Below are 16,478 nucleotides of genomic sequence, written 5' to 3'. Positions count from 1 at the left end.
GAACTCAGTTTTTTCATTTAAGAAGATGAGCTATTATCCTATTAATTAGCTAAACAGTGGTTTCAATAGGGTTAATACTTAATGGTGCACTTGATCTACTTATTCATGCAGCTATGACACAAATGGTAATGTTATATTCAAGAATTGCCATGTCAGTTGGATGTGCCATGCTGATATGTCATGTCACATGCCTGTCGACGCTCCCTAGTGTGCCAGCGGCATTATGGCATGCATATTGCACGTCTCTAATATGTTCTTCTAGGTTTTTAATATTTTAGGTTCTAATATATGTATTAATATTTATATTAGAGTTTTTATCTCAGGAATATGTTGTAATTTGTAAATGATTTATTTTGCTAATGATATAACAATAGTCAAGTAGAAATATAATTTTGGTTCAAAATTATATAACTTGTGTTCAAATCAAATTATATGGAGTTAGTCTAACACATTCTCATACCAATTTTGACCAAATCTAAATGAATTCAGTATACTACTTTTGGATTTTTTTGAAACTTTGGGCAAATCTTGGGAGAAATCAAATTTCCCCATTGATTCTACATTTTGAAGAGTACTTTTTATAGATCTAGCACTAAAAGCAAAGTTCGAAAAGCAGGATTGAGATCAGGATCAGCCTTATGGGAAAACGATACGTATCGGTTGGATCGGCTATATCGGTCGCCCGGATCGGATTAGACTTTTGTTAATAATATAAATTATAAATATTATTTAAAAATGTAGAAAAATTTCTAAAAATTTAGAAAACATGATAAAAAGAAAATAATAGTTATTCACATATGGGCCCTAAAAATTAAACAATAGTACTAACTTATTCAAAAGTCAAAACTCCGATGAATACGGAGCTAACTCTCGTAAATCCCTATGGTTATCATTATAATCACTATAAATAACCAGTATATGAATTTTGTGATGGTTCCAAACAATGATTACTTGATGAACCATAGTTCGTTGGAGCTAGATCTCTCCGTTAGAAAGTGAGAATAAGAAGAATAAGAGAGGAGAGAGAGAGAGAGAGAGAGAGAGAGAGAGAGAGAGAGAGAGAGAGAGAGAGAGAGAGAGAGAGAGAGCTTGGGAACATCAATAATTGATATCCTCGGGTTAGATCCGGGTCGGATTTATCATGGATCTGGCCTGGTTTAATTAAAACCGTTCGATCTTGATTTGGATTGGCCGATCCTGGTAGATCCTAGTCGTTTGACTGGGATCGGGCTTGGATTGGGATCGGCGGATCCGACGAATATTGCTAAAAAGTTAGTATTAAAATACTAGATCTATGTAGAATGACTATTACAAATGATAGATATAGCAAAATTAAGTTAGATCTATAATTTGAAGTTTCGTTCTCCCCAAATTGGTTGCTAAAGTGAAACAAATGAACGGCTTAAGAGAATGAAAGGAAATTTCAGTTTTTACCTTCTGATGAGATTTGAAGAAAAAATCTTTAAACCTCTGAGATCTCCTCTCTTACTCCTTTTCTTCTCGAACTCTCACTCTCTATTTGGTAAAGGTGCTGCCAAAAAGAGTCTAATTTTGGGTCTCTTTGACTTAATGGGTCTTGTGTAGCATATAATTAGAGTTAGTTGATGTTGTAACCGTATCACCCGTATTGGGCGATACGGGATCGGTCTAGCCTACCATGGAGCCATGGCATTGTGCCAGTAGGTTATCGCCACAACAAGTGCCGGTCAACATCACAATTTTCTATATTATTTATTTTACTAATAAAAACTGTGCCTCTTTTTATGATAGAGGACCTTTCTGGGGCAGATAGAAAATGAACTTATCCTGCTGATGGAGTTATTCTACTTCTGCACCATTTTCCAATACTCATAGGAGCTCTTGCCATTGAAATTTGTTCTGAGTTGTATTTTATTATCCATTTAAATAAAATGTAACTAGTTTAAGATTGATTAAAATTATGTCTATAGAAGCCTACGAAGATAGGAGATGGCCATTTGCTATCTTCCAAAAACTTGGTGGCTAAGTTGGATTGTTTTAGTTGTTCACTTGTTTGAGCCGCTGTATTATCAAATTTTATTCTGTTTATAGTTGTTTAGGCATTTTTGATGTGGGCATCATCTTCAATTTGACCAAAATAAAATTGCTTGAGTCCAATTTTGGTCTAATTGAGCTAATTAGGCTCAACTTATTTTCACATTTAATTTGTTGAGTTAATTTTTAGTTCAAATAATCAATTGAATTAGTCAATTGATAGGTATGGTAAGCCTATATGCGGGGATGTCCGTATTGAGTTATTACCTAAATTGAGTTAGTCAATTTAGGTAAGACTTAATCAATTAGGATTCTATTACGAAATGAATTCCTATTAAAATCTCAATTGATAGTTATAGTAAGCTTATATGTGGGGGATGTCCATATTGATTTATTACCTAAATTGGGTTAGTCAATTTAGGTAAGATGATCAATTAGAGTTCTATTAGGAAATAAGTTCCTATTAGAATCAGCTAGAATCAGAGTTGTTAACCTATTTAAGGGTTATTGCATGAGAAACAATGAACGATTTGGAATAAGATTTATTTGAGATCCCTCATTTTCTTCCTTGCGGTCTTTTCTTTTCTCACTTTCTCTCCCTTTTTCCTACTCCATCTTAAGATTCTTCTCTAATCTCCTCTATTTCCTCTCTAAGCCTCTCTCCTCCTTCAATCTCTACTTTCCATTGGTTACTGCTGCTGTCCAGAAGATTCCAGTAGTGAAAGAGAATATTTGGGTGCCCAGACGTGAAGAGGAGGACTTGGTTTCAAATTAAAAGCACTACTATTCTATTTATTGGTAAACCTAAACTCTAAAGTCTTTCCTTACACTATATTTTAGGCCTTTTTATTATCGACATATTTATTTGAGAGTTGAGGAAGCTATTGCCTTATCTGAGTGGTTTTCTCTCCTTCCATCTAGTAGTGATCCTTTTAATCAATTAACTTATTATCAGTTATTGCTTACTAAATTTTATTTTAGTTACTTGTTTGGGTCGATTGTTCTCCAAAACATTGCATTCATACTAGATTTGCATCAATTTTCTTTTAATAACTATCTTATGGATATAGCATCAGTGAATTTATAAAAAATAAGGAACTTCTCACTATTGGAAACCAATAGTGGTTTCATTTTCGTGAAACCTATGAATTATTCGTTATAGTTTCATCTTTCGTAATGAAAATCCCTATGGTTTATTATGGTATAAAATAAGTAGCATGGTTCAAAACTTTTGAAAGTGTTCCTTTGTCAATTCAAGCCATAAGCAGTAGTCTTTATAGTAAAGTAAAGACATATATGGAGTATAGAGTACAATGGCCGTGCCATGCCACTAGGGGTGTAAATGAGCTGAGCTTGAGCGAGTTGGGCCCAGCTCGGCTCGGCTCGAGAGGTGATAACTTCTAGCTTGGCTTGAGCTTGAGCTCAATTCGAGCTGGAAAAGCTTAGCCCACTCGGCTCGGCTTCCGCCTTGATGAGGCTCGAGATCGGCTCAACAGCTTGTGGGCTTAATGGGCCTACGTGGGCTTTCAAAATTTAATTTTTATATTAGGCTAAGCTAATGCAGAAGCTAATTTTATTACATTTAGAGGGAATGGTAGTTATAAAGGCATATCTATATCACTCAATTTTCGATATGGGACTAAACATCTAAGAGACTACAAAAAAAATAGAGAATAAATGGTATAGGGGAGGATTTGAACATTGGTCGGCTAGGTTGATAAAAACTGCTTTAACCAGCTATGCTATATGCCATTTATAGTTTTATTTTGTATATGTATATATATTGTCATCTCACATATTATGTATCGAGCCGAGCTCGAGCGAGCTGACTCAAGCTCGGCTCGGCTCGATTAATCTTTCGAGCTCAAAAGTCCAGCTCGAGTTGAGCTCTTAATGACCCGAGCTCACGAGCCTCGCGAGATGCCACCATTGGCACGACATGTGTTGGTTGGCAGAGGTGCCAACAACCACGCCTTTGACATATTTTTAATAAAAAAATTAGAATATTTAGAGATGTTTTTGGGTCTTCCGCACGTCAATTTTTTATTTTTGGTTTAATATATGTATTAAAACCTATATTACAGTATTTTATTTTTAGATTAATTTTGTAAATGACCTATTTATTAAAGATATATTAATAGTCATATATAAATATTATTTAACACAATATGATTGGAGATATTTATCAAAACTAACATTAATGGTTGAACACTCCCTAATATGATTAAGTACATAATAACATTCAATACATAGTATTAACTGATAATACTTTAATAATTAAAACTAATATTTGATTAAACGTAGAATGACGGGAATGATTAAAGACTTCATTTGTTGGTATAAGAATGACACAAGAATGTTGCATGAAATACTAAAGTTGATTGACGATGATTGATTGAAAAAAAAAGAAAAAAAAAAGGCTCCACATCGGCATGGGTCGGCATGCACCTGTGCCGGACCAGCACGACCATTGTTGGCATGGATTACTTCAAAATTATTGCAAAACCATAAGGATCTTTTATAGAAATGAAACCATTAGGATCAATTCTATAAAGTTGTGGCCATGAATTTTTGTGATAAAAATGGAAGTACGGGGACCAATTAAAAGTTATTGCAAGTTATTGTGAATCGCAACTGTTTTAATAGTTCTCCAAATTATCACATTCTTCCCTGATGATTCTTTCTATGTCGTATTTTGGGCTTCCCTCCATGGGTTCAGACTTATTGTCATCACGAGCTCATGCCAAGTGGACTACTGTTGTTTTGGTTCTTGGCTGAAGGGAATTCATATTGTATATAGTATATATATTATGAGGTTCCCTCCCATGCAGGTCTGGGGAGGGCAAGATGTCTGCAGCTGTACCCTTATTACTACTGAAGATATAGAGTGTCTTTGACTGAGTGTAGATGTTATTCATCCAAAAACCATAATCATAATTGAGGCATGTGATTCAACCATTCTAACTGAAGTAGCTTTTCCTATTGAAATTTGGGAAGTCTTATGTGTCTTTCTAGATTGACTTGTTAACTTATTGAGAATCATGATCAGCATCTTAACAGTTCTTTTACTTCTTTAAAGAACAGCTTTTTTGACAAAACAATGGACAAGTATGCAAAAGTTCAGTGAGTTAAGAATATTGGAACCCTTGTTTTCATATATCTCCTGCTTTCTGACATATAAATTGCATGATCTAGGGCTGTCTCTTTATATCATCTTCTGACATGCTGTTCATTGTACATTACACATTCAAATTTAATGGTTACCTGTTTTTTCATCTCTATCTTTCATACTCATTCCTGATTTTTGTCGACATGTCTAGCTTTTTATTTCAGATTTGCATGATTGGATTTTGCATCCTTTCCTTTTCTCCTTCTCAGTTTTTCTTCAGTTATTTTGGAACAGCATCATAATTAGAACTTTTCGGCCGACAAGGAACCAAAGGTTAAACATTTAAGTGACTACTAAGTACTTAACCTAAGCCATTAGTTTGGTTATCATCCTCAAATAAGCCACGGATCGAGACTGGAAGGAATCCAAAGGAGTGAATCCAACCTGAAGCTATTCATGTGGAGAAAAGGATACCAACAATACCATCACCTTGTGAACAACTCTGGTATCATGTTAATCCAACAAATTGACTTGTTAGGAACTTTGCTAACATGGACAACATTTGGATATGTTTATAACATGTAAGTTGTAGCCACCCTGTTTCCAATTTAGAGACATATCTACAGTTGATATTGATTATTATATTAAAACATACTAATAGTTTACATTTTTGAACTTATATTATGTTTACAATTGTGTGTCTCCCTTATAGTTTTCATTTCTCTGTACATATTCTAGAATAATGTGGCTCATATTCATGTTTCAAAATTTCTTTCTTCGTATCCTTTGTGTATTACTTTTGATCTCATCTTGGCATAAATTTTTATTTGAAATTGCTGATTTTAGTGTGTTTGTTTGGTAATTGTTTTTCCCTTCTTCTTTTGACATTTTTTTTTGTATATAATTCTGACTTGGTGATTTGTTGCAGTCATGCACATCCAGGTAGCCCATATGTTTTTGGACTTGCTGGAGTTGACCATGATGTTGAGTTTCCAGATCCAATGCCTGTAGTTGGTAATTTATTCATTATCTGATGATTTTCATGTTTATGTTGGGACACTTTTCCTTGGTTTTATGTAATATTATGTTGCTGACTTGACTAATTCAAACCAATATTTTGTCCGACAAATATATCTTGTACATGTGTAAGAACTTCATATGATATATTTTCATTGTCTTTCTGTTGTTTCTTATTTTGTTTTGATGCTTAGCAAAATCTTTGTTGTTCTAGATTGCTTTTCATTCAAGAAAGTAGACTAAACCTGATACGAACCAGGTCAAATTGGATTGACTCATAGGGGCATTTGGCTCGATGGATTTAGTTTATTTATCTTTTACGTAAGCCTTTAAGACAAGTCTAGTTATGTTATATAAGCCTTTAAGATAAATCTAGTTATGTCATGTAAGCTCTTAAGACAAGTTTAGTTAAGTCAAGTAAGTCTTTAAAGCAAATTCAATTAAACCATATAAACATTTAAGACAAATCCTAGTTCGAATCGTGTAATTCTTTAGGACAAATTTTATTTCGAGTTGTGGAAGCCTTTAAGGCAAATCCTAGTTCGAATCGTATAAGCTTTTATGGCTAGTCCTAATAGAACTCATTGTACCCGTCGTTTATATATAGAAGAGCTGAGTTTCTTTATTGAATCATTCAAGCATTTAATGAAGAATTAAGAATTATGTTTGAGATTTTTACAAATCACACACTACATTTTACCTATTTTGTGATTTGCATGTCGTTCTTGAGAATTTTGTAACCTGCCCCTTCTTTTCCTCTATAATTCTTATTTAACACTTTAATGTTATTTTGTCTAACTAATGTCGACTAAATTACTAAAATACCCCCACCATTCTCTTTCATATTCTATATCCCTCCATCTTCCCCTTCTATCTCCTTTGCCGCGTCACCGTTGCCGCCACCACCTTTCCTCATTTTTCCCTCTCCCTCTCCTCTTCCTTTTCTTTTTCTTCTTCTTCTTCTTTGGGAAGAGAAAATTAGAATGAAGAAAATAGGGGTAATTTAGATATTTATAAATTATTTTGTATATTATAACGAAATATTTCTTTTCTAGTACTGTCTAAGTTAACTCAGGGTGTTAAATGAGAATTATAGGAGAAAATGAGGGGTTGGTTTACAAAATCCTTAAAGACGGGTGTGAATCACAAAATAGGCAAAATATAGGCTGTGATTTGTAAATATTTTATTATATTTTGACCTTAGACTATCTTAGGAGTAAGAGTAAAAGTAGCATAGGAGTAGTCATAAGAGTAAACTAGGAGTAGAAGTGAATTACTCTTTCATCATCACCTCTATTACCGTTTATCTTCTCTTTCCAAACCCTAGTTAGCATCTTCCTTCACAAGCACCCTACTTTACGGCGGTCCATCACCACCCTCCGACAACTGCGGACGGTCCAGAAAGGAACTCGTCTGTTTAGCGGCGCTGTTTATAGGTCATGCCATCGATTGCCCAAATAAATCGTCTACAAAGCTATTTGAGAACCCGCGTGGCCCAATGATCTTTTGTATATTTTTCCATGGCCCCACTTCTACTCGTGGTACCACCTCCGCGCATGTCCAAGCTCAAAATGCACCCTCTAAGCAATCGAGTTGCAATGTTTGATATTTTCACTTCTGTCCTGTTTTGACCTTCCCTTACTGTTTTATTTTTAATTTTTCATCCAGATCTCAGAATCATGTGAAACCAAAGCCCGTTAGATCCGTGCTTCTGAGACTTTCTCCCATAAAAATATCATAATTTTCATATGTTCTGATCATTCCAGAATTGGTTTGTAACAAAACCATGATGATTAGTACAGCTATACTGATTCACTACTTTTAAACATGCATTTTAAATTAACCCAAATTCATTCTCAGTTAACTGCATGTAAATTCATACTAACCTAGTGAAAACTCCAAGAGTGTTTTTTTCTCCATGCATTTGCTCCTTTACATCTATATACTGTCATTTCCATTGCATCTTATAAATCAGCCCTGCCAGCTTAGTTTTATGACTTTCTGTGTCACTTGTATATGGAATTCTTTATTTGTTCAACTGTAACGATGTCAAACTTGGGAATTGAATTAACATAAATTAAGTGTGGTAATGAGATGTGCATCTGGGATTGAAAACAGTTGAATTTTATCCATCCGATTTCATGTGAGCCCCTGATTCTTCATATATTTTATTGATTCACTATATATCTGAGTGAATCTGACTATTGATAAATCTGATGTCCACTTCTAATCCGGATACCCAGTCACTGTTACCAAGTTCATTATCAACTTATTGACCTGACTCTCTTTAGCTGTAACTGGAATAGAAAACTGGATATAGACTTGGCCTGTCCAATTAGTATCGGATCCTTTTGTACCCTTTTATGATGACCTATTGCCAGAGGCCCAAGCAAGTAAATGTAGATGGCTAGATGCTAGTTATCATCTGTACATTTTGTTTTAAATTTTCTGCATATCAACTTGCCAGCATAAGATGTATCGTATTCTTTTTTGCTACTATGTGCATTTTTTTCTCTCATAGATCTACCCTAACAAGACCATTCTTTAAGGTTCTTAAGATGATATTTTCTGTGAAAATATGGTGTACATTTTGTTGGCATGAGAACAATTAATATAAGATCTATTTGGTTCTTCTGCTTTTCTATTTTCTTTATCCAGAAATATGCTTCCTCTGTTGCTGTCTAGGATCTGCTTTGTTGTGAACTAGATCATCCTTGCTCTTGTAATGTTAACATGTATTGAATGAAATCAATTATGTTACTAAATATCCTCCAAAACATGAATACCTGTTCCATCAGGAAATTGGCCTAAATGTAACTAATGATTACAAGCTCTGCAATGAACAGACAATTACTTTAGTTTGATCATTCTACTAGCAACTTTATGGACTTCACTTTGTTTTTCAGGAATCTCACATTCTGCAAAAGGATATTGCATGATATCAGTACTAGAAACCATGAAAACATATTTAGCAGAAGATGGGCTCACAGAAGAGGCAATAGTTACCAAGATTCGTACTTGTCGTTATCATCATTTATACCTGCATACTTCTTTGAGACATAATTCTTCAGGTTTGGACATTAAGCCAGATTCTTACAAATGTCTTTGTCTGATATTTTTATTATAATTAATTAACAGATGCTTTCACCTTAACAATACCGTATTTGATGGTAGATGATTTGTTGTGATGGAGATTAGCATGTCTCTGCATTTTACTTGGTAGTTCAATGAATATGTTTACTTATTCCATTACAATTTCTGCCAGTATGATTTTCTGTTTGACATTTTTGTCCTTTTGTTTTAAGTAAATGATGATGATTAGCGCCACCTTCAGGCACATCTCGCTGGGGAGAATATGGTGATGGAGGTTTGTTGTGGGGAGAATGTAATGGAAAGCCCTTTGAATGGTTTGATGGTGCTCCTGTTGAAGACCTATTGTGCAAGGTCTGTATTTTAATATGGTTGTTACTTTTGTCTGTTTATTTGTATTTGCAATCATTCACCTTAATTTTGAAGCATCAAAACCACCTCGCATCTTTTTCTTTTTACTTCTCTCCCAAGATGACATGGTCCACAAGATAAAGTTTTTATTCTGAACATAGGAGCTTGTATGTGTTCCTTGACAACCTTATATGGTGAATCTTTGGTACTTCTTCGGTCAGTTGACAGTGTATCTGTGTATTATTATGGAAGAGATTATTTAATACAGATAATCTTCTTGAAGAGCATCGTGGCCGTTAAGTTCAATTCACATGATTTCATGTAGTAAATATTTTTTGAACTTACCTTCATTGCGAGTGTGGCCTCTATCAATCAGCCTTCTTTTGAAACTATCCTTATGATCAATAGTTGTGGCAACATATCTTGATGGAGGAATTTACTTCAGAACCATCTTGGAGACTTACTGAATCTGCTACTATGGAGACATTATTGGTACTGCACACTATTTTATATATATATATGAGCTGTATTAACAAAATCTACTGTGCTAATTCCAAGAAAGAAAAACAAAAAAGATTCCAAACCCTCAAAATGTTGCCAAATATCTTGATATGCAGAAATTTATACCAAATTGGTAGCAGAGATTTCGGTTCTTTCAGATGATAGCATTAGTACCAAAATACTCATTTCAATTACAAGCCATGTTCTTTGAAGCTTTCTCATACTGCCAAAAGATATTGTAAGGTGATTCAATGTATTTTAGGAGAGTTGTAGATCTTGTTTGTACATTTCACCGTACAATCAACACTTTTGATGCCACCTATGTCTTAACATACATGGTCATCATGCTCTACCCATTAACATGTAGAAAAAAATTGAAGGAATGAAATTTGTTAGATCACTAAAGAAAGACAAAATGGGTATTTAGACTAAGGAAACATTTGAAATTAACTCGAGGAACAGTCATAAGTAACTAGTGGTTTCTTCGGTTATTCCTAATCACACTGTCTTGTGTCAACTGATGAGTACTTGCTTGGTGCCTAGTTGGCCCTTTTCATACTTTTAGATAAATAATTGACCTAAAAGGGACCATGGATGGCTGTTTCAACTGGCACATGGCATGGCGAATGCCTATGACACCTCCTTTAAAGGCTTGTGAAGTGTTCCTGTGAGGTAGAAAGACTCACACTTTTCGTAGATGCATGGAGAGGCTAAAACTACCGTCGAAGCCTTCAACACATAATATTAAAGTTGATTGATGATAATTGATGGAATTAAGAAAAAGTTAAAAAAGGGGCTCCACATATCATATTATGTTTGTTAAGAAAATGACTAAAGTTGATTTGATGATGATTGACAAAAATAGGAAAAAAAAAGGCTCCACATCGGTTCGGAGACTGCACTGAGGCGTTTGTTGAGCACTAGAGTACATTATTCTAATTGATAAAATAGTCAATATGCTGCAAAATGCTGACTTAAGTCATGGATGGCCGTGCTAGTAATGGCACGACACTTGGAATGGGGTGTGCTAGTTGCATACCCCTGTGTCAACCGGCATGCGTGCCGTGCCGAGTTGTGCTTGTCATTATACCATGTGGAATATTTTTTTTAGTTTTTTCTATTTTCATCAATTGTTATCAAATCAATTGATCAATCGACCATGTGGAAGACGTAGATATAATTGATGATGATGAGACTATAGATGTTAATGACGAGACTAAATGGCAGTAATGATGGAGATGAGACATGCTTTTCTGTAGCACAACTTTCTCATAGATGTATTTTTTTTATAAATAATTTGAGTTTGTAGGTAGCAGAATTTTAGGAGAGGTGCACTCATAGGATAATGAGTTCATTATTATTACTTTCATATCAATCACACCAATCGAAGCCACAACATCCTTATTATACTATATATCCACAATCTGTATATACTTATGGTGAAACACCCAAATCTCCAAATACACGCGTATACCGCATGGATAAATCCCTCCACGCGGCGCATCACGTGACCTGCCAGTAATAGGTTTTCACAAGGCACATATATGTTCATATCATAATTAATCTCAAACAAATATGAGTCCGGATACAAGTTCCACAGGCCACAATAAGCCTTCAAGATACACATCCAAAATGCAACTCTAATGTCCAAAATACAACGTCCATCATAACACCCTCGCAGGGGCTCAATACAACTAATAGAAATAGTCATAACTAGAATAAAAGGCAGCTACTCTTCGTTGTCCGCACCTGCTTCCCTCAGCTCTGAAATGATGCCACCAAGAGGTGGTGAGCACACAGCTCAGCGAGTAGAATTCATACAATCTATAATAATGAAATCACAGGTGCATATCCAATGCATGCCTATAGTTGCTAGCAATAAAAATACGCTTATTTGAATGACTTACTATAAGTTACTAAATCAATGCAAGCAATAAAGTTTACACGTCACTATCCTGGAATACTCCAACTCCTAATCATATCAGGATAAGTCCACACAGGTATAAAGCCTGATACATTTATTCATACAAATCCTAATCATAGTATTTAAATGTTATGCTTAGAAGTAAAAGAGTAGTTTAGTCATTTCATGCTCACCAAGGCATTAATTATGTTTTATCATAGCTCACCGAGCCACTCACCACACAATGTAGATATTCTCAAGAAAATCATCCATCATATAACCATCCATCATCTCATACATCAAGAAGGGATATATACACATTTAGCGGTAATGCCACCTAAATATGTATGGCGACACTGTATGTGACCGGTTGTCTGTAGCCATCAGACTAAGGACCTCGGTCGTGGGCCCATATCTCACTATCTCTAAATCATCACTGCCCTTAGCGGGAGAATCAGGAGCCCTCAACTCATCAATGGACGTTCTAACCTTGCGTTGTCGGGTACCGCTAGAGATATATCTCCGTCTCACAATCATGTTCTTACTATCATCATAATCTAGTTCTAAGTATAGAGTATAAACCCTCAGCTAGCCGGCTCCTCCGGAATCCCAAAATCCTCCTCACGCAGTGTCGATCCTATTAATTCATACAAGTAAAGCCATATGTTAAATTAGCGAATTAATAGAATTAATTACCTTATTAGAAAATTTAGGTTTAGACATATACATGAGTCAAAGGTCTCTTAGGGTGAGTTCTATGCCATCCTAAAATTTACACTATTTAGGTGATAATAATTTGTCTTTAAAGGAGTGGTTAGGCTAATTAATTAGGTGGAATAAAGAAATGGAGCTATAGGGTCCAAATGACCCCAAATGGGCCTAGGCTAGGGTGTTAGGTTGGGCTCAAGCCTAACCCAATAGGCAAGGGAGGCCTTGGTGGGCTGCAGTCCCACTGCAGCCCACAAGGCTAGCTGTGGTGGGCTACGGTTGGACCACAGCCCACCAAAGATTTGATTGGTGGGCTGCAGTCTGTAGCCCACCCAAATCTTAGTTTAGTGGGATGCGGTCTGACCGCAGCCCACCAAGATTGGGTTGGTGGGCTGTGCGGTCTGCAGCCCACCAAAGTTGGCTTAATGGGCTGCGGGCTGAACCGCATCAGCCCGCAGCCCACTAAGGGGATGGGTGGGGGTTAAATAAACCCTCACCGTCCCTCACCATCTCCTTCAGAAGGAAGGAGACAGGGGGGAGAGAGAAGGGCCCGACGCTGCCGGTGGGGCCACGCTGCGGGTAGCCCACCCTCGAGGTCGGTGGCCCGCGGCTCTCACCCGGGGTGGGTGGCTAGCCGGAGGGAAGGGGATGGAAAAGAGAAGAGGAAATCGAGGAGAGAGATGCAACCACTATCAAGGTCGACGGCGCAGCCACGCAGTCGGGTAAGGCACAACGACCGAGGGGGTAAGTACAGGGAAGAAAGAAAACAACAACAACAAAAAACGATTTATCGAGGGGTCGTGCGGTTGGCCTCGTCGGCCGTTGGCTCCGCGGCTTCGGCGTCGGCAACCCGAGAGAAGGTGAGGGAGGGGGGATGGCGTAGTGGGGGGAAAGGAAATAGGGGAGGGGCGTCGGTGGCATGTACGGCAGGGGAAGAAGAAGAAGAAGAGAAGGAGAAAGAGGACGGGTGGCAGGGGAAACAGGGACGCACTCACTTGGCGCTTGCATTGGGTTTTTTATTTTATTTTATTTTAGAGTGTTACATATGGTGTGCCTGTGTTGGTGCTAGTCGTTCTTGTGTATGTTCAATATTCATATCATATCATAAGAGAATTATAAAATTCTTATTTGTATGAAGATTATGTGGGATGTTACAACGAGCAATACTATCAGTTGAGTTTTGAAGAATATCAATAGAATGCAATATTTTCGTGTTATTTTTGTGCCGACAAATGAAGTTTTTGATTTTTTTTATCATTTTACGTTCAACTAGATATTATTAATTATTGAACTATTATTAATTAATATTATGTGTTCAATTATATTATGGAGTGTTTAATTATTAGCTTTAATGAATATATTCAATTATATTATGTGTTGACTATTGAGTAATATTTATATTATCTATTGCTTTATCTTTAATAAAATAGGTTATTTACAAAAATAATTTAAAGATTAAACACTATAATGTATGTTTTAACACATATATTTGAACGAAAAACTAAAGATTGATATACCGGAGATCTAAAAACATCGCTATATTTCTTAAAAAATTATTAAAAATATTATAAATGCGTATCGGTGGCACGTAAAGGCGTGCCACTAGTACGCAATGGTGTGCCACTAGCGTACAGGAGCATGTCGATAGTGGTATGACACGACACATGCCACTAGCACGACCATCGTTGGACTTAACAATGTTGCAAATTCTTAGTACTTAATATGAGCACAAGATGCCTAAATCTTCTAATTCATTTCATTTTATTTGGAGGGCTCTCTTTTTTAATGAGAAACTGTATCTGTATACTACTGGTCTTCCTCATATCAGTTTATTAAGAGGATTTTCAATCTCAATTTTCTCTTTGGTAGTGGGTTGCTTCATCTCATGCAGATTATAAATATTTCTTGCAAGTTTCAGGCTCAGTATTTCATTGATTAAACAGTTGTAGTCCTTTCCACAGAAGATGAATTTTCTTGTAAAAATAAATATTTCTTGCAAGTTTCTTCATACATGGTTTGCCACGTCACTGTTGCCCTAGCGTAAACTATTACAAGCAAGTAAGAGAATAATTTGCCAATCTTTCCAAGAGAAAGGAAAAGCGTTTGTAATCATGGTATCAAATGCTATTTTTTGTGAAGGTCAAGAGTTCAAAATTCATCAAGCCCGATGAAAATGTTTGGCATTGATTATTGAACATGGTATCAGTCTATTAGAGCTTATTTTTCTGGAGGACGTAATATCAAGCCCCAATTACTCCCTATTGTTCTATTATATATTCTAGTGTGGTGTTAAGGGAGGTACATTCTCTTGTCTCTCATCTGCCCACATGTAATGTATAGGGGCCCGCATATGATGTTGTTTGTTAAGGCATAACATGCATTATTGATATTTTACCTCCATCTTAAGCTTTTGGCCCGACCTGTTAGATCACATTATTGATATTTTACCTCTATCATAAGCTTTTGGCCTAATTTGTTATCCAATGGGTTAACAACTTAATGATCTATCATATCTTTATCTCAAAATACTAAATGCTTAGTTGTTTAAATTATAAGATATTACAAGTGTTGTTAACACCCTAAGATTGAACTCTGGCTCCGATCCAACATATGGTCAACAATTTGTAGTAGTGTCATCTATTTAACAATGGATATTTTCATATTGTTACTGACCTGCAGTCCCCTGATAACAGAATGAATATCATGGTTTTGTTATAAGTTGTTTAAAGCTGTTATGCAAATTGTCATTTATTAACATTCAATTTACAAAGGATAGTGGCATAGCGCTGAAGTTGCTTTTCAACAATTCTACTTTTTGACAATTTATTAATTTACTTTGTAATGATGATTTTGCAGATGTAAAATGGAATAAAGGTGCATCTAGTATACATATGTTTTAAATTATGTTTATGCCGGATCCTTTTTGGTCTTCTTTTCAGCATTTCAGTAAAGTTACAAATTAAAATAGTAAAATCTGCTATTCATTTGTGGTGCTGATTTATCATTTTTTTCCTTACAATAATCCTCTTTAATTTAGCTTGTAATTGATAACTAATAGTTTTTTCCTTTTCAAGGTAAAAGAACTTTATGGTCTGGATGAACAAACCACATTCCGAAATGTCACTATATCTTCGGAAAATAGACCCCAACCTTTGTATCTTGGAACTGCAACACAAATAGGTTACAGTAAATTATTTAAACTAAATATTTGTGTTTGTGCAGGTTGAAATTAGAAAATTATTACTGACTATTTATGTACTAATGTTCTTTACTTAGGAGTAATACCTACTGAGGGAATACCTAGTTTGTTAAAGGTGTTGCTTCCATCAAACTGTGTTGGGCTTCCACAATTGTAAGTTGAATGAATTTTGTTTTGTCATTTTCCTTTCAACTAGAAATTGAGGGAAGAGAATGAGCTTGATTTGCTGTACCCAATATTTTTTTTGTTTATTTGGGATAACAACTTATAAATCTCTTCAATTACTAATGTTGACTTGAGTTTTCTTATACTTGGCTCTGTTTTCAGTGAAAGAATATTTTAACTTAATTAATTGGCTTGTGGATCACTGGACTATTTAAATTGTTTTGACAACTTGGATCAAATGATTGCTTTTTTAGCGTGAATCTGTGAACCTCTTAGATTTGGTATTGTAATATTTAGTTGTTCTAGATTGAAGATATCCAATTTGGAGGCTATATTGGGATGTGGCTTAAATTGGCTTCAGGAGTATAACCTAGATGGTGAATTTACACTGACCGTATCCAAGTCCGATCTTCAAGACTAAC

General features: G+C 35.6%; 1 protein-coding gene across 3 annotated transcripts in view; it reads left to right on the top strand.

Moving 5' to 3' along the window:
* Positions 1-16,478, top strand: part of LOC140784421 (DNA mismatch repair protein MSH1, mitochondrial) — a 52,320-nt gene that overhangs the window by 13,199 nt on the left and 22,643 nt on the right. For all 3 annotated transcript variants that reach the window (XM_073131824.1, XM_073131823.1, XM_073131825.1), the window contains exons 8-12: positions 6,051-6,136; positions 9,046-9,210; positions 9,474-9,583; positions 15,767-15,872; positions 15,969-16,044. In XM_073131824.1, the coding sequence (XP_072987925.1) occupies positions 6,051-6,136; positions 9,046-9,210; positions 9,474-9,583; positions 15,767-15,872; positions 15,969-16,044 (543 nt within the window). The remainder of the gene's footprint in view (positions 1-6,050; positions 6,137-9,045; positions 9,211-9,473; positions 9,584-15,766; positions 15,873-15,968; positions 16,045-16,478) is intronic.

The sequence above is a fragment of the Typha latifolia genome, chromosome 3 (assembly GCF_019914945.1).
Source record: "Typha latifolia isolate L0001 chromosome 3, TyphaL0001v2, whole genome shotgun sequence".
In the NCBI taxonomy this organism is placed as follows: domain Eukaryota; kingdom Viridiplantae; phylum Streptophyta; class Magnoliopsida; order Poales; family Typhaceae; genus Typha; species Typha latifolia.
This window is presented reverse-complemented; position numbering and strand designations above follow the sequence as displayed.